Consider the following 27,957-nt stretch of genomic DNA (forward strand, 5'->3'; position numbering starts at 1 on the left):
CATGACTTCAGCCCCGGCTTCCAAAGTGTTCCCCAAGGCATTTGTCATTGACTGCTCTCTAACGACTGTAATATAAAAGATGTCGCCATGTCCTTCTCTAAGAACATTGATACCAAATGTACACCCACGTACTGTATATCTATTTCCACATGGCTATTTAGTCGATGCCAGCTGGCCTGAAATGATGCCAGTTGAATAAGTAGGGGTGACCCTACCCCATGTGGACAAGAAAGCAGCACAGTTGACTTGTTTGTCGATGTGATTGTTCAGGTCTTTGGGTCCAGAGAACTTGCTCCTGAAAGGGGCGACCTTGAAGAACACTCAGAGGATCTGTGGTGAGTCAAAGGATGCAGCTTAACCCATTAAGGCCTGAGGTTCAGATTCTACAAAAAGTCTTCTAAATCCTAACAATTTTCTGAAAAAGAATTATGTTGCTATATATCAGTGGTTCTCAAAATGTTTCATGTGAAGGACCCCCAAAATCATATGTATTTGGCCGCGGAAGCCCCCCCATCTCAAGATATTTAGTTCTAGGGACCCCCAGAATCAAAGATTTGAGTTAAAAATGTTTGCTTTAAAATGATATATATTCACGGATTTGCACAAATTTTCACGATTTTTCAAAAATAGCAGATCTACAAGCTCATACCACGGCACTCGGTGCCACGCTATGAGCTTGTGTATCTGCTATTTTTGAATAGCCAAAGTATGAAATAATGGTTTAAGTGGTTACACAGATACGTTCCCGATTTGAATGGGTTAACTCCACGGATGCTTTGATGCTGCTGATTGGTTCATCATATTATATCTCAACAAGAGCAAAGTGTTCATTTCTCAGCTGATTCTCTGCCTCTCCTTCCTCAAGCGGTGGCGGTTTACACTGGCATGGAAACCAAGATGGCTCTCAACTACCAGGGCAAGTCTCAGAAACGCTCCGTTGTGGAGAAGTAAGTGGAAAGGGAAAGCCGGTCCATACTGTATGTTTAAAGGAGTAGTTGACCCCCAAAAAATCTTATTTTCTGTCAATTACACACCCCATGAAGCATAGAATTCATGGAGATTTTTTTTATTATTGTCGCATTCCTAAGCCAATAATTTGTTGACCGGCGGAGTCTCAAAGAGTCTCCTTTGAGTCTCCTACCGGAGAGACCGCCGTTCATCAGGTTTTAGTTTTTTTTTTTTGGGTGAACTACTCCTTTTTAGAGATAAAAATCTAATCATGTTGATCTCTGCATCCAACGGTGTGCGTGCGTCCCAGACTCCCATACCTCAGACCTTGATATACGTGGTGGGCGTGCACAATAGAACTCTGCCTGACTCTGTGTGTCCCTTTTATGCCCATATGGAGTTCTCTGTAACTATCTGTCCGTCTGTCTGTGTCAGTTTTATGCACGTAAAGGTCATTACACACCGGCGAATATGCGAATATACGCACAATTCGGACTCGTTCCGAATAATTAAAATACGCTTTTTCGCTCCATGTAAGCTTGCATTGACTTTATAAGGTTTTTAAAAAAAACGTATTAATGAAATATTCGCCCCCGGTGTGTAAGGGGATTTAGCCTCCTGCAGAGCCAGACAATGAAAAGAAACCGTGTCTCCTATGGCACTGACCTATTGCAATGTGTGATATTTCTCTCCCCAGATCCATCAATGCATTCCTGCTGGTTTACCTTTGTATCTTGGTGAGCAAGGCCCTGGTGTGCACCACACTCAAGTATGTATGGGAGATCAAGCTTGGACAGGACGAGCCCTGGTACAACCACAAGACTCAAAGAGAAAAAGACACTTACCTGGTGAGGACACGATTGACCGTGACTTGTTTGGCTTTAACACGTTTTGGTTAGGTTTTCTGCCTCGTTTCCACATACGTATCTCTGTGAACATATGCGAGTCAACCAAGTCATATGCAAAGTCAAGTCCATTCAGGAACCTACATAATCTTCCATATGGACTCTGCAGTTAATGCAATTGCAATATTTACAGTTAAAATGATTTTAACTGCAAGTATTTGCAATACTAAAGTGTAAGGGAAAGAGGGTGGTGGAACAATGTTGCTGGCACGGTAAACCATGAATACACGTGTCTTGGTCTGCCTAGGTGCACTCAATCCCTCTTATGAGGGTGACACTATAGTCACTGTCCCAAGTGCTATAAATAGTTTTTTGAACATTTTCATTTTGTTGTGTGCCAGGAAACGGCAATTCCTTCATTTCAGTTGCTTGAGAATGTTGTTATTATTATTGTGCGTTCAAAGTTTCACGCTGATCGGTCCAGCAGTACCAGAGATTAGCTGTTCACAGACAAATGGACATGGGTGAAAACACAGTCTCCTTCGGCCGTCTGGCCCTGTGGAAACAACAGTATGAACGGACCAAAATGTTGATTACAATATTATATCAGAGCATGCATTAATAAAACTATTATAAGGGTTCCCATGGTAATGAAATTACTGGAAATATTTTGAAATTAGAAAAACTGTTTTCCAGGCGTGGAAAAAGTTTGGAATGAATCAAATCAAATGTTTTGGAAAATGTTTGTGTGTATTTGTATATATGAGGGTTTATTCTATATATATATATATATATATATATATATATATATATATATATATATATATATATATATATATATACTGTATATATATCATCATTGCATTGCGTGAAATATATAACATGGTAAAATGCAGTGCTGCGCTGAAAGACGTGCTGAATGAGTGCGACCTAAGCTTGTAGATCTGTTCTTTTTGTCACGTGTCACGTGACACCTTCGCTGGAGTCTGTCTTGGTGCATTGACAGTGGTGTACTGGTGTAAGAACCTCATTATTGCACCATATGCTTGCTATAGGCGTGGAAATGGGGTGAAATACTTTCCCTGTAGTATTAATTAATATAATTACATTAGCTACTCAAAAGTAAATGTCAGAATGCCATGATGCATATGAAATAGATTTTGTAATCTGTAATCAACTCGGCTTCACTTTATTTGTCACATCACAGATGTAAGAGTGGGTGAAATTATTTTTGTACAAGCTATCCACAAATCACAGTTACATTAAATAATAATAAGAATAGAGGGAGGAAAAAAAATAATATCAAAACAAAATGATATCAAATATACATAAGGTGTGTACTCGGAAAGATAAAGCAGAGTGCCTCAGTTTCCTGTGCAAATAGACATCACATTGCAGCAGATATCAATTATGTATGTAATGTGTAGGAATTTAGTATTCACAGTCATTATATATAAGATGATAGTGCCAGTGTAATTGGAGCATATGAGACCGACTGATTTTCTGCTGAGAAAAACTGAAAATGTGCGTCCAGCTAGCAGTATTAATACTGTGATATGATTTCAGAAGATGGGCACACACCTGATGCAATGTATTAATAACCTGGCCTAGATCATTATGTTTTTCTTTGAACCTCAATGTGGAGATAGCATTTTTTTTTGTTTATTTTATTTTATTTTATTGTAAATAGAGAGCGGTTCAAGAGTTATAGGCCAAAACATAAGCTGGCCTAGTGCAGTATAGCGCTACCATGAGGCCGATTTGAAAACATTGGGATGCAATGTCTTTGTTGCACCTACTGGCAGCGTTTGCAAAAAAGTATGACATCGATAGAGCCAGCTGTTTGCGAGATTACCCCTGGATTCTCACACACACACACACACACGCACGCACACACACACACACCCACCCACCCACCCACCCACCCCCACCCACCCACCCACCCACACACACACACACACACACACACACACACACACACACACACACACACACACACACACACACACACACACACACACACACACACACACACACACACACACACACACACACACACACACACACACACACACACACACACACACGTACATGTACACGTAACATAATGTCCGTCCCTGGCCTTCGGCTTGGCAGAGATAAGAATTAACAGATCTATTGTAACCATTGCATACTTGCATGGAAACCCAGCCTTATTATGAGCCAGTGGATCTGAAATACAACAGTTGCCTTTTTGTCTGATGTGTCCATGCAGTCGCATAGGAACTAGCAGAAGGCTGAGCACAAACAAGCTTGTCCTTATCATTATCAGCAGTAGTAGGAGGAGGAGTAGAATAAGGAGTTGCAGTGTTTTCCAAGGCCACCATCAGATTTGCTTCAAAGTTGCTGAAGACCTCTGCTCTTCCCTCCCTCCTCCTCCCGCCCACCTCACCACCAACACCCAGCCCCTCAGGCACACTCTCATTTGCCCTCTCTCTTTCTCTCAACACTCCCCGGCCTCTCTCTCTCTCTCTCTCACTTTCATCTGCCCTCTCAATCTCATTCTCTCTCTCACTGTCTTGCACACCCTCACTCTCCATTGTGTGCACATCCTCAGCATCCATCTCCATCCCTCTTTCCTTTAACATTCTGACCTCCAGCTTCTCTCTCTCTCCCCCGCTGAACCTCCCTTTGCTGTGGCATATTAGAGTGTGTTGGCCTTGATGAAATAAAAGGGTCCAAAAATAATAGCTGCAAAGTACCAAGGTCTCCTGTGGCTGGCAGCGCTGCCACTGGTCATAGTTTCACCTGCCTCCTTCCTCTCCCTTGCATATCGATCCCGCAGGTCCCTTCATTTCTTGCGACAGTCTTTTTCCGTGAGAACACAAGGTACACAAAATTAAACACATGCTACAAATTAGGTTGTTACCAATTGACCTACTCGATATATATTATACCGTATTTTCCGCACTATAAGGCGCACCGTCAGTGCGCCTTATAGTGCGGATGCGCCTTATAATCCGATGCGCCTTATATATGTATCAATATTGGTTCCCTTGGTTTCCGCACTATAAGGCGCGCCGTCAGTGCGCCTTATAGTGCGGATGCGCCTTATAATGCGGTGCGCCCTATATATGAAAATAATACATTTATTGAAGGTGCGCCTTATACTCAGATGCGCCTTATAGTGCGAAAAATACGGTAATATATATTTTCCTTCCTTGACATTTAACACACCACACACACCATACATTCCAATTCTATAATACACTGGTACAATACAAAATGGATGAGCTGTGAGGTCAGTTGCACATCGCGTGCTGTGACGTGTTGTGAGCTTGTAGAACGGCCATCTTTGGTGCGAGACACCAGCATGCAACGAAGTATAAATCAGGCTTATTAATGTAATACAGTTCTATTAATATTTACTAGTGCAAAGTTCAAAGGCATATTTAGCTAACATACTGTAGGTGAACATTGTCAGATATTTTCATAAATGTTCAACAATTTCAAGAATAGCAGATCCACAAGCAAGCTATTTTAGTATTTAAGTGGTTAATAAAATATCTTCCAAAACAGACAAAATTAGGTTCTCACCCATGGCTACGTACAGTACGAGGTTCACAAATGAATTGGGTGTGAAAATGTGAATATAGAATATAAATGTGAAATCTCATTTTGAATATAGTGTTGCATCTGTCTAAATGAAGTGACTAGATACAAGCAGGATTGTCTTTCTCCAGATTCTAAAAATGATGAAAATGTCCTTATTTTGAAAGCCTATGGCATACAAATTCCTGGTAGCTGATGTCACATTGCCTGACAGAGGTACTTGTAATTTAATGCCCTGACACCATCCATTAAAGGATGTGTATCTCTGGTTTCTTTCTAAATTGGCCTGAAAAAACATCTATCAGGAGACCACAAGGGGAGGTAAATTCCCATCAAAAGGAGGTGTCATTCACTGCCACAGGTTTTCCTTTTTCTCCTTTGTACATATAGTGTTTTGTATTTGTTGTTGACATGTATTATTGTGTACAATGAATTGAATTGTGTTATGAATTGAATACATAATATAGGACCACAATGGAAACAAGTCCCCAGGACTTTTTTGTATTATCCTTTTAGCCTTAATGTCTGAATGTACCACGTGCTAGTAAAAGTATTCAATCTTTAAAAAAAATATATGTTCGCTTACATTTATCCCCTTTTCCCTGACAGTATCTGAAGATGTTCACCGACTTCCTGTCCTTCATGGTGCTGTTCAACTTCATCATCCCTGTATCCATGTACGTGACGGTGGAAATGCAGAAGTTCCTGGGCTCCTTCTTCATCGCCTGGGACAGAGACTTCTTTGATCCCGAGATCCAGGAGGGGGCGCTAGTCAACACCTCAGACCTCAACGAGGAGCTTGGGCAGGTTAGAGAGAAGGCTGGCGTAAAACTTTCTCCGTTTTGAATAGTACGGAATGTAGAAATGGTGTAGCAATAGCATTTACAAATCCAAACTGGACAATCGTTAAGCTTAATTTTAGTACGATTTTCCTCCCTTCTCCATTGTCAGTTAATCACTACTCTGATCAAATTCCTGTGAAAGGTAAAATTATCAAATTGTGTGTCATATGTATTCGCTATTACATGTTGACTTATAGTTTGATATACAAGGTTAGAGGGATCCTTGGAGACGTGATTTGTTGGATGCTTGTATGTTTTAGCCTGCCCTGAGCTCTCTGTGAATTACAAGAGTGGCTGTGACACCCAAGTCACAGACTCTTAATTGAACCCGATGGCTGCGCTGTCCCCACTCCTCCTGTTTTTACTGCACTCCCAACTGAAACAGTGCAGTCGTATAGATCAGCCACGCTTGGTTTGCCAGTTGATTACTTAAATTAAAGGTGACGCTTCGTTACACTGATTTATGCGCTGTAATTCTGTCAGGGGAGTAATTGCTCCAATCTTATTGTTGGAGCCCATTAATGGTGCAAGTGGTCTATATATATATATACCGTGCATGTACTGTATATATGCGGCATATACCTCAATCTCTCTCTGTCTGTCTATGTGTGTAGCTGCCAAATGTGCGTTAATGCTCTGTATTTATAGATCACTTATTCAATCATTGCAGAGAAAGACAAATCTTACAAAAACACTTTTAGGTGCATTCTACATGCACAAACAACATTTTCATCATGGTTCAACATTTTCTTCATGCATTATCATATCATGTCATAGTAATACACTAATATGGATACACATGCCATCTAACTTTTCAGCTGAGCACAGCCGCTGTCACCTCAGGCATTCACTGGTCTGGAACCGTTATTATGAAGCACCAACATCTCTGTTGTAATTCACTTGTTTAGAATAATTTAATAACATTCTGCATTCATAACAAATTCTCTTAAGCACTTCCGCTTTTCCGAAACAACACTATATTGCATCCTATAATACATAAATAATACATAAATAAAAACATAAAAAGCGCCGCTAAAAACACAATAAAATAACAAAGGAAAATAAAGAATATAATGCAAATAGACCACATTGTTCAGTTTCTGACATACAAACATGTACGCCAATGGTTCCACAGTCTAGAGGAGAACCTGACAGAACTGTGTGTAGGGTCCGTTGTGACGGCAGTGATGTAATTTACTGACTCAGATGCCCTACACATATACCTGTACATAAGGTTACGTAGCACACATCAGGTGGGTACCCTGACACTAACGCACATCTGGCTTGCACTTGAGCTTCTTGGAGATCTCAGTATAATTTTGACATTCCTATGTCACTATGCGTATCGGGTTTGTTTATGGTTATGCCGGAGTCATAGTGACGTGCCTATATATGGGCGTATCGGGTTTGTTTATGGTTATGTCTGAGTCATAGTGACATGCCTATATATGGCAGTGTTGATTTCGTTGACTAAAACTATGACGAAAAATGTTTGGTTTGCCAGTACCTTTTTTCACTGAAGAAAAAAAAGAAATAAAAACTAAGCTATAATGACTAAAACTAAGACTACATATAATGACAATTTCGTCAACAAATAAAAACTAGACTAAAATGTTAGTGAGGGACTAGTGGAGAAGAGATCCAGTAGAACTAAAAGACCAGTCATTTTATGCTTGGTTGCGCTCGGGTGTTGCACTCCTGAAAATAGCAGATCTACAAGCTCACAACGCGTCATGCTGTGACGCGTTGTGAGCTTGTAAATCGGCTATTTTAGCATGCAACCAAGTGTAAAATCAGCCATTACGACACCATCAAGGCCCGCCAAATAGATTTAGTCGACTATAATCTTATGATATTTTGTCAACTAAAATTAGACTAAAAAACATTTCAGATGACTAAAATATGACTAAAACTAAATGGAATTTGAATCAAAAGACTATGGCTATAAACTGAATCAAAATTTGCTGTCAAAATCAACACTAATATGTTGTCGTGGTCATATATATGACTGTATATATGTATATATGTGTGTGTGTGTGTATATATGTGTGTTTGTATATACACATACAGTACGTATGTGTGTGTATGTTGGACCGGGGCACGTGATGTATTGTACGTCCCTTCTCGACACCTGCAGGTGGAGTATGTGTTCACGGACAAGACGGGTACGCTCACCCAGAACAACATGGAGTTCATCGAATGCTGCATAGACGGTTTCCAGTACAAGTACCGGGATGCGGGATCCGAGCTGGATGGCTTCTGTGTCACAGATGGGCCTGTGAACAAGCTGCAGCAAAAAGCTGGCAGGGTGGGTGGTAGAAGCGGTGTCCCTCCATCTGTTACAAACACACACACACACACACACACACACACACACACACACACACACACACACACACACACACTGGTGCATTCCCCTACCAGCATATGAGCCCACTGTTCAGAAAGACCCTCCAGACATCCACTCTTCCTTGACATGTTAGCATATGCATGTGACAAATAAACTTGGGAGGGGGGCTACTTGACTCGGCCACCTGATAATACTCTACAAGCTATTGCACTTAACAGCTTCATTGATAAGAAGTTAATGATAAGAAGTTAATGATAAGACAAACGGTTGTAAATCCATGACTTTATCTTTAACTCCACTCCAGCTACTGTGTGTCGTGCGTGTGTGTGTGTGCACTTGGGGCATGCACGCACAAGCAGCCAGTTATCCACTTTTCTCCTTCCGTGCTATTTTAAAATACTTCTTAAAGTCAGTCAAAGAGCCCATCTTGTTTGCCGTTTTCCCCAGAGCAAGCTATTATTGAAATGAATTATTGAACGTTTGATTTTAGTAACATCATCAATTATTAAAATGTTTTATTTCCGTTGCATAAAGGCTTCTCCTCTATTGAATGATGTTGTTGCGCTGATAAGATGCATCTTCCTGTTGGCGTTGTTGCCGAGCAGGAGAAGGAAGAGCTGTTTTTGCGGGCACTGTGCCTGTGCCACACGGTGCAGGTGAAGGAGCCCACGGATCAGGTTCAGGCCCCGAGGGACACACTGCTGGACCAGATGGATGGCCTGGGGAGTGAAGATGGAGAGCTGACACACCTGGAGGAGCAGAGGGGCTTCATCGCCTCCTCGCCCGACGAGGTAGCCTTGGTCAAGGGAGCCATGAGGTAAGGTTACCAACAGGAAGGAAATGACTCACTCACGCACTCACTCACTCACTCACACACACACACACTCACACTCACACTCACACTCACACACTCACTCAGATCGATAGCCAAAGATTTACTGATCAATAAACAGTGGTAGAAAAAGTACTCCACTGTTTTACTTAAGTAAAAGTATCAGTACTGCAATGTAGATGTACTCTGTTACAAGTAAAAGTCTGGAATTCAAAATTTACTTCAGTAAAAGTACAAAAGTATTGGTATCAAAATGTACTTGAAGTACCAAAAGTAAAAGTTCTAAAATGTTTGAAAATAGCAGATCTACAAGCTCACGACGCGTCGCGGCGCGTTGTGAGCTTGTAGATTGGCTATTTTCAAATAGTCTAGGTATAAAATAGGGCTGAAGTGGTAAATGTACAGTATGTTTTATAATATAATGATTTATATCTGCAAAGTAACTAGTAATTAAAGTTTTCAAATAATTGTAGTGGAGTAAAAGTACGATATTTGCCTCTGAGATGTAGTGGAGTAGAAGTAAAAGTGTTGAACATTGGAACTACTCCAGTAAAGTAAAGGTACCTCAAAATTGTACTTAAGTACAGTACTTGAGTACTTGAAATGTGGAAGTGTCCAATGGTAATATTAATGCTCATTCCTGAGACTTTGTCTCCATCTGCAGGTATGGTTTCACGTTCCTGGGTCTGGAGAGCAAGAACATGAAAATCCTCAACAGGAATAATGATATTGAAATGTAAGTCAGCAGGCAAAGATGTTTTGTGTGATGTGTTCCTCCCGACCCCCACCCCTCAATCTTTTTTTTAAAAATGTATTTTTATAAGCATGCTGTACTGTACTTGCGATGAAGTTTTATAATGTGATATTGGCTTCTTGCATTCCCTTCTAAAAGGTACGAGCTGCTCCACGTGTTGAACTTTGACCCTGTGCGACGGCGAATGAGTGTCATAGTCAGAAGTAAATCAGGTGAGCTGGAGATCAAATGTACATAATTGATGGATATGTTCGTAATAACATGTAATCATTACTTAAGAGGATGAGTGGGTTTTGAGTTGAACCTCATTCACAATTACCAAGCATTATGATGTCACCAATGAATAGAATCACGTTACAGCATAAACGATGTGAACATCCTCCTCTGTTCACATACTGTATACAGTAAGAGATGTAAACAAGTCTTGCAGGTGGCTTGGAGAAGACGGACTCGCTTGCAGGTAGACCTAAGACATTTATTTTTGAGACATTTCCCATGTAGACCATGTACATCATGTGGTAGTATGGTGAAAATAACACACACACACGGGAAATTATGACTAAATCAAATCCCTAGTTCTCTCAATGTAACAAATACTATATAGGTCAAATATCAAAAGTCGAAAATTAGACGGGCAGATATGACACCACTTCTATGAACACGATGAAATCACCCGTGCCACGCCACTTCTGTGAACATAATGAAATCACCCGTGCCACGCCACTTCTATGAACACGATGAAATAACGTGATTCTATGTGCTCATACCTGGTAATTGGGAATGCGGTTTCAGCTGTGTCATCATTGTACACACTGATAAATGCCGGATGGCCTGAAACGCTCTGTGGCAAATTAACAATTAAATCAAGTGAATGGATTATTTCTGAGGGCAACTTTTTTTTTTAATGCTTTCAAGTTTATTGCCATTGACTTTGCCTGTTGGGGACCCTCAGCCCTGACTAAGCTATCTGTGTGTGTGTGTGTGTGTGTGTGTGGCAGGTGAAACGTTGCTTTTCTGCAAGGGCGCGGACTCGTCCATTTTCCCCCGTGTCAGACAGGAGGAGGTGGAGAGGATACGTACACACGTGGAGCGCAACGCTACGGTGGGTCACAGTTGGCTAGCGTCCACACCATGCTAGTTAAAGGAGTAGTTCACCCAAAAAAAAATCTTATATTCTATCAATTACCGTACACACCCCTTGAAGCCTTGAATTCATGGAGATTTGTATATTTTTGTCGCATTCCTTAGCCAATAATTTGATGACCAGCGAGGTCTCCTACCGGAGGCATTAGCCGGTCATCAAAGTATTGGAATACAACAAAAACTAGAAAATATCCATGAATTCAAGGCTTTATGGGTTGTGTAATTGATAGAACTACTCCTTAATGTTACTTTTAGTTAGTTAGTTAGTTAGTTAGATCAGTGGTTCTTAAAGTGGGGTCCAGGGCTAGGATCCTTGAGGGAGGTTCCACAGGGTCCCCAGCTAAATGACAAATAAATGGAAATAGGAACCAAATGGACCCTTATGGGGCTGTAACTTTGAGAGTTTTGGTGGTCCGTGGTCTAATGCAGGGGTTCTCAAAGTAGTTGAGTGGGTTCCAGGGGGTCCCCAGCAAAATGTGTTAATATATATATCAAACATTTTTAACACCACAAATCTTGTTCGGGGTCCGCAGCACAAAATATTTTCAGATGGGGGGTCTGCGGCCAAAGTTTAGGGTTAGGTTTCAAAGATTCAAAGTGTTTCAGGCCCAGGACCCCTTATCTGAGAGAGAGATGAAGCAGGGACCTATCTATATTGTATAAAATTGTGTTTCAGATTAAACTTTTTTTTGTTGCTCTTTTTCCCCTCTACACCTATATCTCTTTGCCAAAAATAGCCGATCTACAAGCTCACAACGCCTGGCAGCTGCGAGCTTGTAGATCTGCTATTTTTGGCTAAAGTTCTCCTGAGAAAAGGGAGGCTAGGGTTCAAGTGGTTAATGTAAAAAAAACAACAACTGGGGGTCCCGGAACCCCTGTTGAATGAAGACCCCTGGTTTTAGATGGTGACTCTGAAAAGGCTTTTATTTTGTTTTTGTTTTCTCCCATGCTCCAGGAGGGCTACCGGACGCTGTGTGTGGCCTACAAGCAGCTCAGTGCGGAGGAGTACTCCCAGGCAGATGCAGGACTGAGGGAAGCCAGGCTGGCTCTGCAGGACCGAGAGGCGATGCTCATGGCCGTTTACAACCAGGTGGAGACGGGGATGAGTCTCATAGGAGCCACCGCCGTGGAAGACAGGTGTGCCCGACGTCCATGCGCCTCTCTATCTCTCTTTTTTTGCCGTTGAACACTAGAACATAATATTAACCCATTGAGACCTGAAGCCGAATCTACATGTCTCCTAAATCTCAACAGTATTCTGAAAAAAACGTATGTTTCTATATCAGTGGTGCTCAATCTTTTTCATGTCTAGGACCCCCAAAATGATATGAATTTGGCCGCGGACCCCCATCAAAATATTTTGTTCCAGGGACCCCCCAGAAGCAACGATTTGAGTTAAAAATGTTCACTTTAAAAATATATATATTCAAATATTTGCACACATTTTCACGATTTAAAAAAAATAGCAGATCTACAAGCTCGTAGCGCGGCACTCGGTGCCGTGCTATGAGCTTTTATATCTGCTATTTTTGAATAGCCCAAAGTGTAAAATAATGCTTTTTAGCTCGAATCCAAAAATGACACAGTCTTAATGGGTTAATAAAAATGACATGTCTGTTTGGCACTTGGGCTTTGAATTCGCACAGGGCAGATATGACGTTTTTTCAACATGGAAACGATAATGATGATTATGATTATTATGATTATCTCAAATAATTAGGCGACTATGTAACAATTGTGACAGGCCTAATGGCCGTCACTCTCTTGCTCACTCGTTCACTTTCGCGTATTCTAACTCCAACTCACTCTTTCATTGAATCTATGTTAGTATACTAATGCTACTCGTTGACAATATTAAACAATGTCATTACCTTTTGAGGAGTTGTGTGGAAATTAGAAAAATTTCCACCTGGAGCGAAGATATCAGTGACAAAATGCTTGGTTCGCGCCCCTCGATGCAATGCCGCGCCAAGTCGCGACTTTCCATTGACTTTCACAAGACATAGCACTTATACATAAAGTAACTGAATTGGCTGAAAATAATCAAACAAGTCTTCATTTTATATTCCCCCTTCAAGTCTATGAGACTGCCTGGAGGGCGGGTCAGAGAGTACATCGGCCGTAAGTCACTGATCACGTGATCCCAAAAATCGATTCTCCCATTTAGAGCAATAGAGTGTAACATTTTTCTCATTTCCACACAACAACTCAAAGGTACTGTACGTAATAGTAATGACATTGTTGAAGGTTGAAAACGAATAGTATTCCCCTTTAAAGGCCCAGCCCATAAGTCCCGTCGTAACGTAGAATTTCAAGCAGCAAATAGATAGTTTTTGTACCGCTTCACCGGCAGACAGTAAGTCTCTTTTACGGCTCACAGTACTGAGAAGCACAGCTCATCACTCTCGAGCCTACACGATGCAACACTGGAGAGGAAGACACGTTTGATATTGTTTGTATTGTTTTCCACTTGTTTTTCCAACTTAACTTCATTAACTTCATTTCACTCGTCTTCAGTTTCAATCTAGACTGTATTCAGAATGATCTTAAAAAATGTCGCTGCCGCAGAAATTAAACAGTCGCAGGTAGTGATCGACCGATGGCCGATCAAAAAACGATGATCTTTTTGTTTGTTTTTGGCATCTAATACAATAAAACCGTAATAATGTGAAACTGTAACAACAAGCAGAACTGCCCTGGCTGGTAGTTTTCTCCCACAAACTAACAAATTTACAAGTTATGAACCTGTGTTTAGAAGGGTTCAATGTTCAACCTTATTGTCAACGTGAAATTCATTGTGCGCTAAAAACCAACACAGCAGCTACAGTCTCAAGAGTACCACGTTAAAGACTCTGTGTCAAATGTGATCTGTGTTAAAAACTAAGCTGCTTCAATAAATAAACAATCATATAAAAAAATCTAAACTACCTAAAAGTGCAAAAAAGCTCAAGTGTAGACTACATTGTCATAGGTAATACATTAGCAACAAACATGTTTCCATATAGTCCGGGCAATGTTATGTTCAGTGGGTGTCCATAAGTCTGATGGCGGCCAAGAAGAAAGTGCTCCATAGTCTTGCCAGTGGACATAGTTAGGCCAATAAAAAAATAGTTTTTTGATCGACCTTCCCTGTTCTCAAATTTTCTGTAAAGGGTAAAAATGATTGGGTACTAAAAAAATTAAAAAAAAGCTAATATCGATTAATCTGTCGACCACTAGTCCCCGGGAACATGGCATTTAGGATGTGGTTCTCTCTCCGTCCCTCCGTCAGGCTACAGGAGGAGGCAGCGGAGACCATGGAGGCGCTGCAGGGTGCGGGCATGAAGGTGTGGGTGCTGACGGGCGACAAGATGGAGACGGCCAAGTCCACGTGCTACGCCTGCCGCCTGTTCCAGAGGAGCACGGAGCTGCTTGAGCTGACGGTGCGCACCCTGGAGGACGGCAGCAGGAAGCGAGAGGAGCGCCTGCACGAGCTGCTGCTGGAATACTACAAGAAGGCTGTGCAGGACGCGCCTCCGGTCAAAGGAGGGGTCACAAGGTCAGGGGCTCAAGTCTACTGTGATCATTCCTTATATCAGTGGATCTCAAACCTTTTAATGTCAAGCAGTGGCGTTTGGTGGATTCTAACGTTGACCGTGCCAGAACCGGGCCAGGGGGGGGGGAAACCGGTTTGACGGCTAAACTGGTTTCCTAATGGCCACTCATTAACAATTCGGCCGAATGCAAATGAGCCCCATTTGAAAACAAAGGCGACTTTCTGTGGCCGGCTACAACAGAATAGGGTGAGGGGCTGCTAATGTTGATTTTTTTGTTTTTTTTTCCCTGGCGGATCTTGCCCCTACACAGGGGCAAGCTGGGTCTACAGACCGGGCCATGGCCTCGTTGGCCCCAATGACGATACGCGCCTGCGCTAACTTGATATCGCTAAATTGATATCGCTAAATTGATAACGGCTACCTTTCTATTTTTCTTTCTTTTTTTAGCTACACTGGTTTTACCTCTAGGCTTTATGCCCTCATGTTTTAAATGTTTTGTTTCAGTTTCTCAGATGTGTTTTTTTTATGTGATGATTCTTTTTTATGCAACTGCCTATCGTAACACTTTGAGATTTTCACAAATGTAAAGTGCATTATAAACAAAATCTATTATTATTATTAACGCAAAAAAAGCCTTAATTGCTTGTTTCCATTGCAGTCCTATGTATTGAATTAATCATAAATATTGTGAGGAAATTCAGATGTCACAGCAGCACTGTGGTTCTGACGTGTATTTGCAGTGGCATTCATTGAGGTATTTTTTTTCCCGCAGGAGCTGGTGTAAAGCCAACAACCAGGACTACGGTTTCATCATAGACGGAGCCACTCTGTCCATGGTTCTGAACTCCTCGTCTGACGCCAACTCTAGCCGCTACAAGAGCCTGTTCCTGCAGATCTGTCAGAACTGCACTGCCGTGCTCTGCTGTCGCATGGCGCCCCTCCAAAAGGCACAGGTTAGGCACGCCGCACCGGACGACCTGACAGTTTACTTGCACACGTCATTAACCACACGAACCATATTGTGTGTGCCCTATTCTGGGCATGTCATAATAGTCAAATATGCATTGAAAATAGGTCAACGTTCAGTGGAAGTAGCAGATCTACAAGAGATTATGTGTAGAGGGGAAAAGGGGGGGGGGGGGAGTAACAAACCATTGGGGAACCCTGGTCAACAAATTATATAGGGTTAACCCATTAAGACCTGGAACTGTGTCATTTTTAGATTTAAGCTAAAAAGCATTATTTTACACTTTGGCTATTCAAAAATAGCAGATATACAAGCTCATAGCGCGGCACCAAGTGCCGCGCTATGAGCTTGTAGATCTGCTATTTTTGAAAAATCGTGAAAATGTGATCAAATCTTTGAATATATATATTTTTAAAGCGAACATTTTTAACTCAAATCTTTGCTTCTGGGGGGTCCCTGGAACAACATATTTTGAGATGGGGGTCCGCGGCCAAATACATATCATTTTGGGGGTCCTTGACATGAAAAAGATTGAGCACCACTGATATAGAAACATACGTTTTTCAGAAAACTGTTGGGATTCAGGAGACATGTAGAATCGGCTTCAGGTCTCAATGGGTTAAAGTGGTAAAAAAAAATGTATACATTTAGTGGTTGTATAATCTTCATGTGGTTCCGTCTTTAGATTGTGAAGATGGTAAAGAACTCCAAAGGCGGACCCATTACGCTCTCCGTGGGGGACGGAGCAAACGATGTCAGCATGATCTTGGAGGCGCATGTTGGCATCGGTAAGAATTCTGGGTGCCAGATCTCACTTAAAAGGATTTCCAAAAGTGCTGTCCCTAATTGAAGGAATTTTCTTTTCTTTTTTTAATGCTGCAAGTGTAATTCTCCCTCATGGTCATTCCAGGTATAAAGGGCAAAGAGGGGCGTCAGGCAGTGAGGAACAGCGACTATGCTATCCCCAAATTGAAACACCTCAAGAAGCTCTTACTGGCACATGGGCACCTGTACTACGTCCGCATCGCCCATCTTGTGCAATACTTCTTTTACAAGGTAGGAGGCTCTGTCTCCCGCCCCCCCCACCCCCTCTCTCTCTCTGTGTGTGTGTGTGTGTGTGTGTGTGTGTGTGTGGGTGGGAGTTCTCTACTCAATCTAATCAACAACAAAAATCTTCTCTTATGGAGGTTCACGGCACAAGATCTTTTTAAATAGTGGTCCAGTATAAATTTGGAAATCGGAAATCTTAATCATTTTTTTGTTTTGTTTTATATTTTCTTTTTTTAGTGGATACTGTATGAGTCTGTATGTACTGTATATATAAATATATACTAAAAACTTTTGCTCAAACAATTACATTTTTTTCAAAAGTATTTCATAAATAAAATGAAAACTAATAATAAAAGTAATTTCTTTTTTTAAGTTTAAGAAGTAGTGAAAATAGCAGATTTACAATCTCACAGCGCTGTGCGAAGCGACGCGTTGGGAGCTTGTAGATCTGCTATTTTCACCAGTTCTCACGTCACCACGTCTCATTTCTCTTTAAGGTCTTGTGAGCTTAAAAGTGTGGGAACCGCTGCTATGCAGTACATGAACTGATTCAACCCTGGTGTTCTATCTTCACAAAAACGGTCACAAAATATTCCTGAGTCCATATGTGTTTGTAAATCCTAGCCTCTTGTCTTTTTGTTTGAATTTCTACCTTGCAGAACCTTTGCTTCATCTTACCTCAGTTCTTGTACCAGTTCTTCTGTGGCTATTCGCAGCAAGTGAGTATGTTCAAAGGTGCTCTCCACAGAAGAGTGTGTTCCTCCTGCAGATGTATCCCCCCTGATTGACCCTCCCTCTCTCTGCCCTTGGAATGGCTGCAGTCGTGTGTGTGTGTGTGTGTGTGTGTGTGTGTGTGTGTGTGTGTGTGTGTGTGTGTGTGTGTGTGTGTGTGTGTGTGTGTGTGTGTGTGTGTGTGTGTGCAGTATATATACATATATATGTCTATGTATATATATACATGTACTGTATATATATGTACATCTCGGCTCCCTCTTGCATTATTAGTGTTTGTGTGATCGTGCATGCACTGTAGCTGTAGGTCCAGTAGTGTGTGTTTGCGCAAGTCTTGTCCTCTCCAATATATTAATCCCCAGCCCTCCTGCCTTCTTCCTTACCCCCTCCTCCGGTGTTCCTTCCATCCCCCGCCCCCCCCAGCCCCTGTATGATGCGGCCTATCTGACGATGTACAACATCTGCTTCACCTCCATGCCCATCCTGGCCTACAGTCTGCTGGAGCAACACATCAGCATGGAGGTTCTGCTGAGCAACGCTACCCTCTACAGGTAGACTTGGGGATGCAATCTCCCTTCCTTGCCATGTCTCCTGCACCAGTGGTTCTCAAAACCTTTTCATGTCAAGGACCCCGAAATTGACACACATTTAGCCTGCGGACCCCCATTTGGCTGGGAACCCCCAGCCAAATATAGTGGTTTGAGAACCACTATACTACACTCTTATTGTTACCACTTTTATCCTGCTAGTAAACCCTCACCCTTGAGCTCCTTTTCCTCTTTTCTGTCCGGTTTCCCCGCTAGTAGTATTAAACACTCAAGCCGGGGGCGCCGCTGGCCTCGCGGTTAAAGCGCATATCACATATAGGCTCTGATTCAGCCTGACAGTGAGTCGGGGGTTCGATTCCCGAGCCCGACAACCTTTGCTGCGTGTCACAATTTCACAGTATCTTCTATATACAGAAGATTAGGTAGATTAGGAATAGTTCAAGCATATTAAAGTGCAAGAAAAGGACAGGAGAGGCTGTTAGCGTTTCCCTTGGTCCTGGTTCATTCTAGTCACTTTTTTTCTGGCTCAAATAAATATTCCCTTGTTCCTGCCACCTATTAACACATTGACCGCCAAGCCCGTAGTCCTACGGGCCGTTAAATCCAACCGTTAACCGCCAATCCCGTAGTCCTACGGGGCGGGTGTTTTCCCATGTTAAATCGTGCAGGTGCAGATTCCGGATTTTTTTTTGCACTTCCGGTTTCGAAGGGGGCGGACCGGAAACGAAATAATACTGTTTCCGGTTTTTGTCCCGCCTCCGTTTCCTGTCTAGCGATCAACTTTGGAAGCCATTATCTCGGCTTGTTGTTTTGCTCTCCGCATCCTCCACTCTAACAATTTCGCCTCGTTCTTCAAAATGGAGGATCGGATCGCGGCACGGTTTTCAGCGTTTTGTTCCGTCGGGTCCCGTGTTTGTGTCGAACCAAATGAACGCGGATTTTAAACGGATTTAGCGGGGCCTATGGCGGAATCAAAAAAACTAAAAAGGTAAGAAAAAGCTTGGCACTACGATGGACGTTCTGAGATTAGCCGTTGGCGGGGGATGTGTTAAAATTGGAATTAATTGTACAGAAGTACTGTTTGTTCATCATCCTGTGCTGTTCCCAGTCGGCTCAAACAAAAGCCCAAGGGGATTAGTATCGCTTCAGGAGTGCTGATAATGTTCACTGCGGATTGTCGTGTAAAAAGTATTCTAAACAAACGTGTATTTCACATCACATGTTAACCACTGTTTTTACCCAGTCAATCTCAATACATTACAGTCCACAGTCATTACTGGCATTATAGAACTTGGCATAAGTGAAATGACCCTCAATACGTTATAATAATGCAATATATTTTGAGAGATTGAGAACAGGAAATAAACAGTTGAGGTTTTCAAAAATTATGAATGGTGCATTTAAATGGCCCCTTATTCAAAGACATTTCAGGGGTTCGGGCTTCGACACACCGGGGGAGCCGGGGATCGAACTGGGAACATTGCGATTCTCAAGTGGCCGCTCTACCTCCTGAGCAACTGCCGCACAAGTAACAAGAGTGGTTATTGGCAAATACATGTAACTTCTAAAATATATTAGGGTGGAAGCCAGCAGGAGAGGGCGTTCTGTCACAGCACTGCCAACCCCTACAGGTTGATCTGGGTACCTGTTCAGCGGGGAGTGGAACTGGGAAGGATAACGTGTTCCTCTGCATGCATTACACACTCCAAGTGAGGCTCCTCACTGCCGGGTGAAAATAAGTGGCTGATGACTCCATGTGTATTAGAGGAGACGTGGTTGTCAACAGCCTCCCCATGACAAAACAGTAGGGGTTGGCAGGAACAGGGACTACGCATGTGGGGGGAATTGGCAATGACTAAATTGGGTAGAAAATAAATTAATACTCAACGTGTGTCGATTTGTTGTGTCAAGTTTAATTTATGTTCTCATTATGTGGACTTGAATGGACTTGATTGTTTAATGTATGTCCTTTGATTTATATGGACTACAGTACAAAGTTTTATGTCGTTTTTAAGTTTTTAAGTGCATGTTTTTAAATGTATGTATAGTTTTTTAAATGTGGACCCTGCAAAGACCTAAAGCACAGCTAATGGGAATCCTAACAAATAAACAAATGAACAACATAATTTGAGCCATTCTCACAGGTGATTTGCAAGGTCATATTCCACCTTTTACTGTTGTGGCTTAGGGAGATCGCCAAGAATGCCATGTTGCGCTGGGGCCCATTCTTCTACTGGACTCTACTGGGGGTCTTCCAGGGGCTGCTCTTTTTCTTCGGTGTCCGCTACCTGTTCAGCAACCCGGCCCTGCAGGATAATGGCCAGGTTAGTCAAGCCCACCGCCACCCCTGGCTGACATAAAGTTTATGGATTAAAGTTCTCAGTTGCCACGACTGATCTCAGTCATTTGGATTTCATAGAAGCCAGCATGTCTTCTATGGCGGCATGTTACACACCGAAAACAGGCCATCTACTCGTTGTGAATATTTTCCAATATTAGTTGGTTAAAGCACATTTGAAATGGTCAAACTAGCAATAGAATGTTCAATTTTCTCATACGGTTTCACAAATCACAGATTGGGACTTTTTTCAGTTGTGATATTTTATTTTTCTTTAATCCATCCATAGGCATGCTGTATATAATGTATATAATTCTCTCATGTCCTCCTCGCAGTGGAATGATATGATCCAGGTTAGAGTGGGACTTTAAGCACACTGAGCTCCTATTAAATAATTGTTTTGTCTTGTTCAATTTCTAGGTGTTTGGAAACTGGTCGTATGGAACCATCGTCTTCACTATCCTTGTGTTCACCGTCACGCTGAAGGTAAAATATCTGACTGGCGTGCTGCTGTTGTTGTTTATCTAGATCCTCTCGTCCTAAGCCCTGTGTCATTAGTGGAATGTGGTTCAGTAAATCTTTTTGGGCCTGTAATCGCGCCACCGGCTCATCATCATCCTCCTTCAGCGTGCCCAAAAAAAAAATCGCATTAACTGGAGAGTGAGGGATCACTGGATCAGTGGGGATGTTTGACATGTAATGTGTGATTAATGGAACACGTTTTCTGTCACACTGCAGCTGGCCCTGGACACCAGGCACTGGACGTGGCTCAACCACTTTGTCATCTGGGGCTCCCTGGCCTTCTATGTGTTCTTTAGCTTCTTCTGGGGAGGAATCATATGGTGAGGAGATGATGGCACCTCAATGACCAAAAATAAAAACAACTCTCCCTCCTTCTCAAGTCTGATTGATTGTTCTCCACTGGGTTCCTTCAACCAACATTAAGTTTAACTTGTGCACTCTCTCTCTCTCTCACCACCCCCCCCCCCAGGCCCTTCCTGAGGCAGCAGCGTCTGTACTTTGTATTTGCCAACATGCTGAGCTCTGTGTCGGCGTGGCTGGTTATCATCCTCCTCATTATGCTCAGCCTGCTGCCAGACATCCTGCTGTCTGTGCTCCGCAAGCCCCGTCGTCAGGTAGGCCTGACACCAGTGTTCATTTTGACAGCAAATTTTCATTTCAAAGTATTCAGTTTTAGTCATCTGAAATGTTTTAGTGTAGTTTTAGTCGACTAAATATAAGATTTTAGTCGCCTAAATCTATAGTTGATTTTGTTGACAAAAATGTCTTTTGGCAAGCCTTGATGGCATCGTAATGACTGATTTTACACTTGGTTGCATGCTGAAAATAGACGATCTACAAGCTCACAACGTGTCGCGCTGTGAGGCGTTGTGAGCTTGTAGATCTGCTATTTTCAGAGTGCAACACCAGAGCCCAACCAAACATAATATGACTTGTCTTTTAGTTGGACAGTAGACAATATATTTAGTCTTAGTTTTAGTCTTCATAGCTTAGTTTTTATTTACTTTTTATTTAGTTTTCGTCAGTGAAATAAGGTAGTCGACGAACATTTTTCGTCATACAGTACTTTTAGTCGACGAAATTCACACTGCCTCACACACCTTATATTGATGCGCACACACACGCACACACACACACACACACACACACACACACACACACACACACACACACACACACACACACACACACACACACACACACACACACACATATCAATACACATGCACATGGCCAAATGAGTGTGATGATTTCATCGCTTTAAATTTGCTGTGACGGATGCCTTTTATTTTACAGGTTGAAATATTGTCTATTTAAAAAAAAAATGATGTGTTTGTTGATTGTAATGCCGAGGATGGACACAACGTCATATTTGTTTAATGTATTATTATTGCCATCAGCCATTTGTCGCCAGAAGAACACGCTCATGTCAGATGCAACTCATCCGTATCAACAGGCCTTAAGACCTATCGCAAACTGTTCTTATGACTGAATATCAGTCACTCCGTTTAGCTCCGCAGGAGGCAAATGAGTTCCGCCTCGGCTTTCCATTTGAACGGATCCCACGGCTCATGTCATGTCGATTATGGAAGCATGACCTTGTAGCTAGACATTAGATTGAGGGGGGGAACTATTAATTACATTTTGTGCAAGAAACGGGCCCATATAGGCCAAATTTACACATTCTACTCACTGAGTGGGTTTGGTATTTTCATCAGCAGGGTTTTCCTGTGTGAGGATAAAACATAGCTGTTGTAGTTTTGGATCAGAGAGTATAACCTTTCATGCACCATTTTAACTAAAATGACTTCTTCAACCTTACCTTTGCCTATTTTCCTTCTATGCTTCCAAACTCTGCTCTACCTACGCTATCAATTCTTGCTTTTGCCTACTCACTAAGACCCTCTTCCTCCCCTCTGTCTCACCCTCTTATTGCCTCTCTTCCCTCCTCTTCCTCTCCGGACCTCCTGCTGTGCCATAGATGAAGCATCGCCTTCCGTCCTCGGGGCCGTCCACTATCTTCATGCTGTCCCAGACAGCCAGCACTCACAGCTTCTCCTGGAGTGACTGAGGTCTCTCTCTCTTCTCTTTCTGCCTGCCCCTTAACCTTTTGTCGCCATGTCTGTTTTGTTTCCTTGCCATTCTCCCCCCTGTCTCCCTCCTGTCCTACTGCAAACTGCCTCTGTTTAACTGTAAAATGTCACTCTGGATTAGAGAGGTACAATCCTTTTGCTGGGATATTATTTTCGGGTGGGGGCAGGGGTGGGGTCTAGACTCCAAACCATGATTCAGCTTTTTCTTTTTTATGTATCACAGACATTCAGATGTTTAACGCATTCAATCCGGGAACGCACCTGTGTCATTTTAGATTTTAGCTATAACCATTATTTTATACTTTGGCTATTCAAAAGTAGCAGATATACAAGCTCATAGCACGGCACCGAGTGCCACGCTATGAGCTTGTAGATCTGCTGTTTTTGAATAATCTTGAAAATTTGTGCAAATCTTTTAATATATATTTTTTAAAGCGAACATTTGTAACATATTTTGTTCCTCCAGAAGCAAAGATTTGAGTTACAAATGTTTGCTTAAAAATATATATATATATTCAAAGATTTTCACACATTTTCACGATTTTTCTAAAATAGCAGATCTACAAGCTCCTAATGCGGCACTCGGTGCCGCGCTATGAGCTCGTAGATCTACTATTTTTGAATAGCCAAAGAAATCGAAAATGACACACAGATGCTTTCCCGGTCCGGTCTTAATGGGTTAAAAGCTAAATGGGTAATGGTTGTTGGACAGTGGCAGGTGACTGACCCTGACTGTGTCAGCGGCATGGAGTTTCTCTGCTGCAAATGTACAGTCAGTGTTACATCCTCGTTAGTCAGTGTGCCCCCCCCTGCCCCCACCAGGTCAGTTTGTGACCTCCACACCCACCCACCTTCACCCTTACGCTGCCTGTGCTGCTCCAATGCCCACTGCCTCTGCATGTCCACACAGATGAATGTAGCACGCAAAGCACAACGTCTTGATCTGCATGAGGCCCCAGCCAACTGCCGCATCCCAGGACCCCCCCACCACAACCTCAGCGGGTCACTGCTATGTGTGTGTACGTGTGTACGTGTGTCTGATTTTCAACTACATGTTGAAAAAAATTGCACATGTGGTGTAGTGGAAAGCTGGCCCATATTAGTACTTATGAATAGTATATGTGTTTTTGTCAGAAAGTCCAAACCAAGCTTTATGTTCTATTTATCTTTGACCTTCTTAACGCCACTGGAAGATGCTACTGTTGAGGAAAAGCTATCCACCACAATTGTATGTGAGTTTCACTGTCCGCCTGGTGTTGAAAAGTGTACCTCGTGTGTATATTATGTGTAATCTCAGAGCCTATTGTGCGTGTTTGTGAAGTGTGTTCGTCAGAGTCACAGTGTCATTAGTGTCTCTTCCCTCACACTTCCAGAAGAAGCCAGTTGAGTCGAGTGCGGGGGTCCCCCAGTCAGCCCAGTCTTCAGCCAGACCCCTGCTCATGAGAACCTTTTCAGATGAGTCCAATACTGTCGTATGAACAGGTACCACTACCAGCCCACCTCCACCAACCCTAGTGCCAACTTAAGCCAATCAAAGCCCCCCTTCTCTCAGCCAAACTCTCCTGAAGTCAAAGGGTTCCAACCTCCTACTGTTTCATAAGAGAATAGATCACAGACGCCAAACCCTCCGGTCTACAGACCCTGTAGCCAAATTCCAATACTCTAACTTCTATGGTCGCGCACTGCACTCGCATCCATCACTCGCGCCTTAATCCCGCCTCCGAGCAATTAAGGAGGTGAGGATATGATGAAAGTCCGGAGGAGTTGAGCCGGTTGGACTGATAGATCAAACCATTAATTAATTTGTTGCTTCAGTAGCTTTGATCACTGTTATTCATATTATTATTCATATATACGTGTATGTGTATGTATATATGTAGATACGTATATATCTATACATCTCTACATCTATACATCTCCCTCTCAAACGTTTTCCGCTCTAAATCATCTCCTTGAAGTCTGCGATACGGCACAGCTTTCAGACCCCATCTCCCAGACAGCGTAGTTTCCATTCCATAGATCGAGGAGAACAAAACAGATAGTCAGTCAACACTTCTGCAAAACTCGCTGAAGTAAACACTTCGTGTACACTCGCTGTTTCTCACTCCAAGCGGCTTGTGGAGCTCACTTTCTCTCTCCGGTCTCGGCTCCTCCAAAAGCAAATTACCATTTGGGACGCGAATGATTTCCGGGTCAAGTTGGAGGACCGAGTGTGGAGTGAGCGAGTGAGCAGAGATTTGGGAATTGGAATTTGGCTTGTGTGTTCTTGCAAACAGACCGTGTTGTGGTGCCTTCTAGTGGCTGACTGAAGAGAGAGTCATTATTCTTATGGTATTACAAGAGAATATGAGCACGACTCCAACTAATCGTAATTCTAAAAAGATTATTATATAATCAAAGGAATTGCCAGCATTCACGGAAAGGGTCCTTCAGGTACTTTTATTTAATAGGCATGATGGGCAGCTAACAAGATGATTTTGTTAACTGCCCGTGCCGATTAAATAAAGTACTTGAAGGACCCTTTACCTAAAAGCTGGCAATTCCTTTGATTATTCTTATGTTTTAGAGTTTGTGTTTTATTAAGGATCGATATTTTATAGATTATTCTATTGCACTAGATGGTGCACTAAAGTACTTTTTTAAGACGGGTCGGTGTTTAGGTCTAATGATAAACTAAATTATTTACTTTACTTTTTTACAATTCTCTCTCTTTCAGCCTTCCTCTAGATGCCCACCTCAGCAAATCTTGCATGTGCTTTTTCTTTTTTCCTTTTCTCCCCACGTGTCCCGTTAACTGGTATTAAATATTAAATTCAATCTTTATTTTTTATTTTTTATTATCATTGAACTAGGGACCCATCTGTGCCATCAGGGTAAATGTATGAGTGTGTGTGTTTCGGGCATCTATCCATCTGTTTGGGTTTCCGTTAAATCTGCTTTGTAATTGTCCGGTGTTCATAGTTGTCCTTCATGTTGTGGTTGTGGCTTTGTTTTATTTGTTTTTATGTTTTTGCAACGCGTGCATGCTGCACGGCAACCTGTTTTTATCTTTTGTCTGTGATTATGAGGCATGGCTCACTCACCCACCGCATTGTGTGTCCTTCGTCTTAACCAGAGGTTGAATAATTAAGCGTTACACAGAGCTGAAAGCCATGCTGTGGCTCATCATTGTGATCTGCAAGACGGGCGAATGAATGGGTTAACCTTAATACCTTTAACAACAACAACAGGCTTTGTACTTCCAGCTTTCACTCACTGTTTAATGTGGTTCTCTATTCTCCCAATAGCTGTCAGAGGACTGCCGCGGACTGACATCCAGGTAAACGGGCGACAATACCCCAGATATAAGCTACCAGCCTACCAGGGATCAGTAGACAGACATTGGAGGAATCAGTAGCCCTCCTATGACTGATTTAGCTTCTATCTGTGGTGCTGGGGGTTGCTGAATTGAATGTCCAGTCAAGTTTGTCATCTTAAGGGTGTCACTGATGATTTTGTTTTAGTGTTGGTGTCTTGTCTCGACTTCATGCCGCCCGCTCCTCTTCCAATAGCCGCCTCTGTGGTAGATTTATTTCCGGCTCACGGTGAAAGGTGTGAAAGTAAAACTTGCTCTCGTCCCTCTCCCCCCACCCCCTGTCCTTACAGGTGGCACCTGTCACGCCGCTGTCCTACAAGCACCTAAAGGAGAACGAGTGACGGGCAGCGAGGATCTGGACAGCTACGCTAATGTCTGCCTCTTTCAGGATCCCTCCTCCCCACCCCAGCGCTCAACACGCACACACACGCACACGCACGCACCCACACACACACACACACACACACACACACACACACACACACACACACACACCAGTCGGGCCAGAGCTGCCTGCCGTCTTAACTGACCCTGCTGGTGCCGCTCCTCCGTCCTGATGTGAGCCCCCCTCCCTCCTGAGCGTAGCATGCCTGCAGAGCAGTGTCCTGCACCACCGGCCCAGGCAGCATGGGCCCACTTTGTACCACACTTTTTGTAAAACAAAAACTACTCTGGACAACGGGCATGAGTCTCTGCAGTTTCCTTTCTTTTACTTCTGTTTTTATTTTATTTTTATATGTATATCTATATTTGTATATATAGATATATGTATATTATACTAGCTTAAGAATGCATAATACAGCTGCCTTGTCAGTAGCTCTACAGACTGCTGTGTTTTAACATGCAGTCAGTCACATTTCGTTGACCTGCATGAAAGGAGGCGTGAAAGAACACCACGTTCCATTGACTGTTTTTTTTTTGCTCACGACCGCCATTGTCAATGTTACACGAGGACCACTTGTTCGTAATAAGATGCATTACGGTGTCTCAATTGCATTCTCAGAACGTTCACACCATTTGCATCGACGTTTCCACTACCAACGGTTGTACCACTTCCAACGGTTGTTCTACTGTTTACCCAGATCCAAATCCGTATTTATTATTTTTTGTATACAAGCTGAAAATGCGTCTCAAAAGCACCGCATTCTCAGCTTGCCCGGCGTTGCTGGGGTTATTGCGCTGACAACGCGTCGCAAATTGTTGTTATTGCTTTGTGACGTGTCGATCAGCGTGTTCAGGTTTCAGTACCCAGCATTGGCCGGGTTATAGCGTGGGTGAAATAGGCTCTCTCCCTCCCTCCCTCTGTCCCTGCCTGCCTCACTCTCCCTATCCCCCTCTCCTCTCCCGCTCTCTGTCTCTCTCGCTGATAGAGCTTTGGTCTGACGTCACACACAACAGAAACCGTTGCCAGTGGCGATTTGTGCTGATGTAAATCGTTGCCTAACAACGTCAGATGAGTCAACTTTGACATCAGGCATGTCCATAATATAATATGGACATGCCTGACGTCA

At 42.7% G+C, this 27,957-nt stretch overlaps 1 protein-coding gene across 4 annotated transcripts in view; it reads left to right on the plus strand.

Moving 5' to 3' along the window:
* Positions 1-26,893, plus strand: part of atp11c (ATPase phospholipid transporting 11C (ATP11C blood group)) — a 67,532-nt gene extending 40,639 nt beyond the window's left edge. The window contains exons 9-31 of one of the 4 annotated variants that reach the window (XM_084041506.1): positions 271-335; positions 866-947; positions 1,646-1,796; positions 5,994-6,191; positions 8,364-8,534; positions 9,182-9,393; positions 10,073-10,144; positions 10,301-10,374; positions 11,161-11,264; positions 12,261-12,442; positions 14,577-14,843; positions 15,614-15,794; positions 16,494-16,596; positions 16,719-16,864; positions 17,518-17,577; positions 18,014-18,141; positions 20,327-20,462; positions 20,897-20,962; positions 21,215-21,318; positions 21,468-21,612; positions 24,465-24,573; positions 26,379-26,410; positions 26,737-26,893. In XM_084041506.1, coding sequence (XP_083897632.1) covers positions 271-335; positions 866-947; positions 1,646-1,796; positions 5,994-6,191; positions 8,364-8,534; positions 9,182-9,393; positions 10,073-10,144; positions 10,301-10,374; positions 11,161-11,264; positions 12,261-12,442; positions 14,577-14,843; positions 15,614-15,794; positions 16,494-16,596; positions 16,719-16,864; positions 17,518-17,577; positions 18,014-18,141; positions 20,327-20,462; positions 20,897-20,962; positions 21,215-21,318; positions 21,468-21,612; positions 24,465-24,569 — 2,752 coding nt within the window. In that variant the 3' untranslated portion in view covers positions 24,570-24,573; positions 26,379-26,410; positions 26,737-26,893. The remainder of the gene's footprint in view (positions 1-270; positions 336-865; positions 948-1,645; positions 1,797-5,993; positions 6,192-8,363; positions 8,535-9,181; positions 9,394-10,072; positions 10,145-10,300; positions 10,375-11,160; positions 11,265-12,260; positions 12,443-14,576; positions 14,844-15,613; positions 15,795-16,493; positions 16,597-16,718; positions 16,865-17,517; positions 17,578-18,013; positions 18,142-20,326; positions 20,463-20,896; positions 20,963-21,214; positions 21,319-21,467; positions 21,613-24,464; positions 24,574-26,378; positions 26,411-26,736) is intronic. The other 3 variants (XM_084041507.1, XM_084041508.1, XM_084041509.1) reach the window with 3 other exon arrangements.
* Positions 26,894-27,957: the final 1,064 nt, after the last annotated feature.

Source organism: Gymnoscopelus microlampas, assembly GCF_963454915.1.
Source record: "Gymnoscopelus microlampas genome assembly, chromosome: 18".
In the NCBI taxonomy this organism is placed as follows: domain Eukaryota; kingdom Metazoa; phylum Chordata; class Actinopteri; order Myctophiformes; family Myctophidae; genus Gymnoscopelus; species Gymnoscopelus microlampas.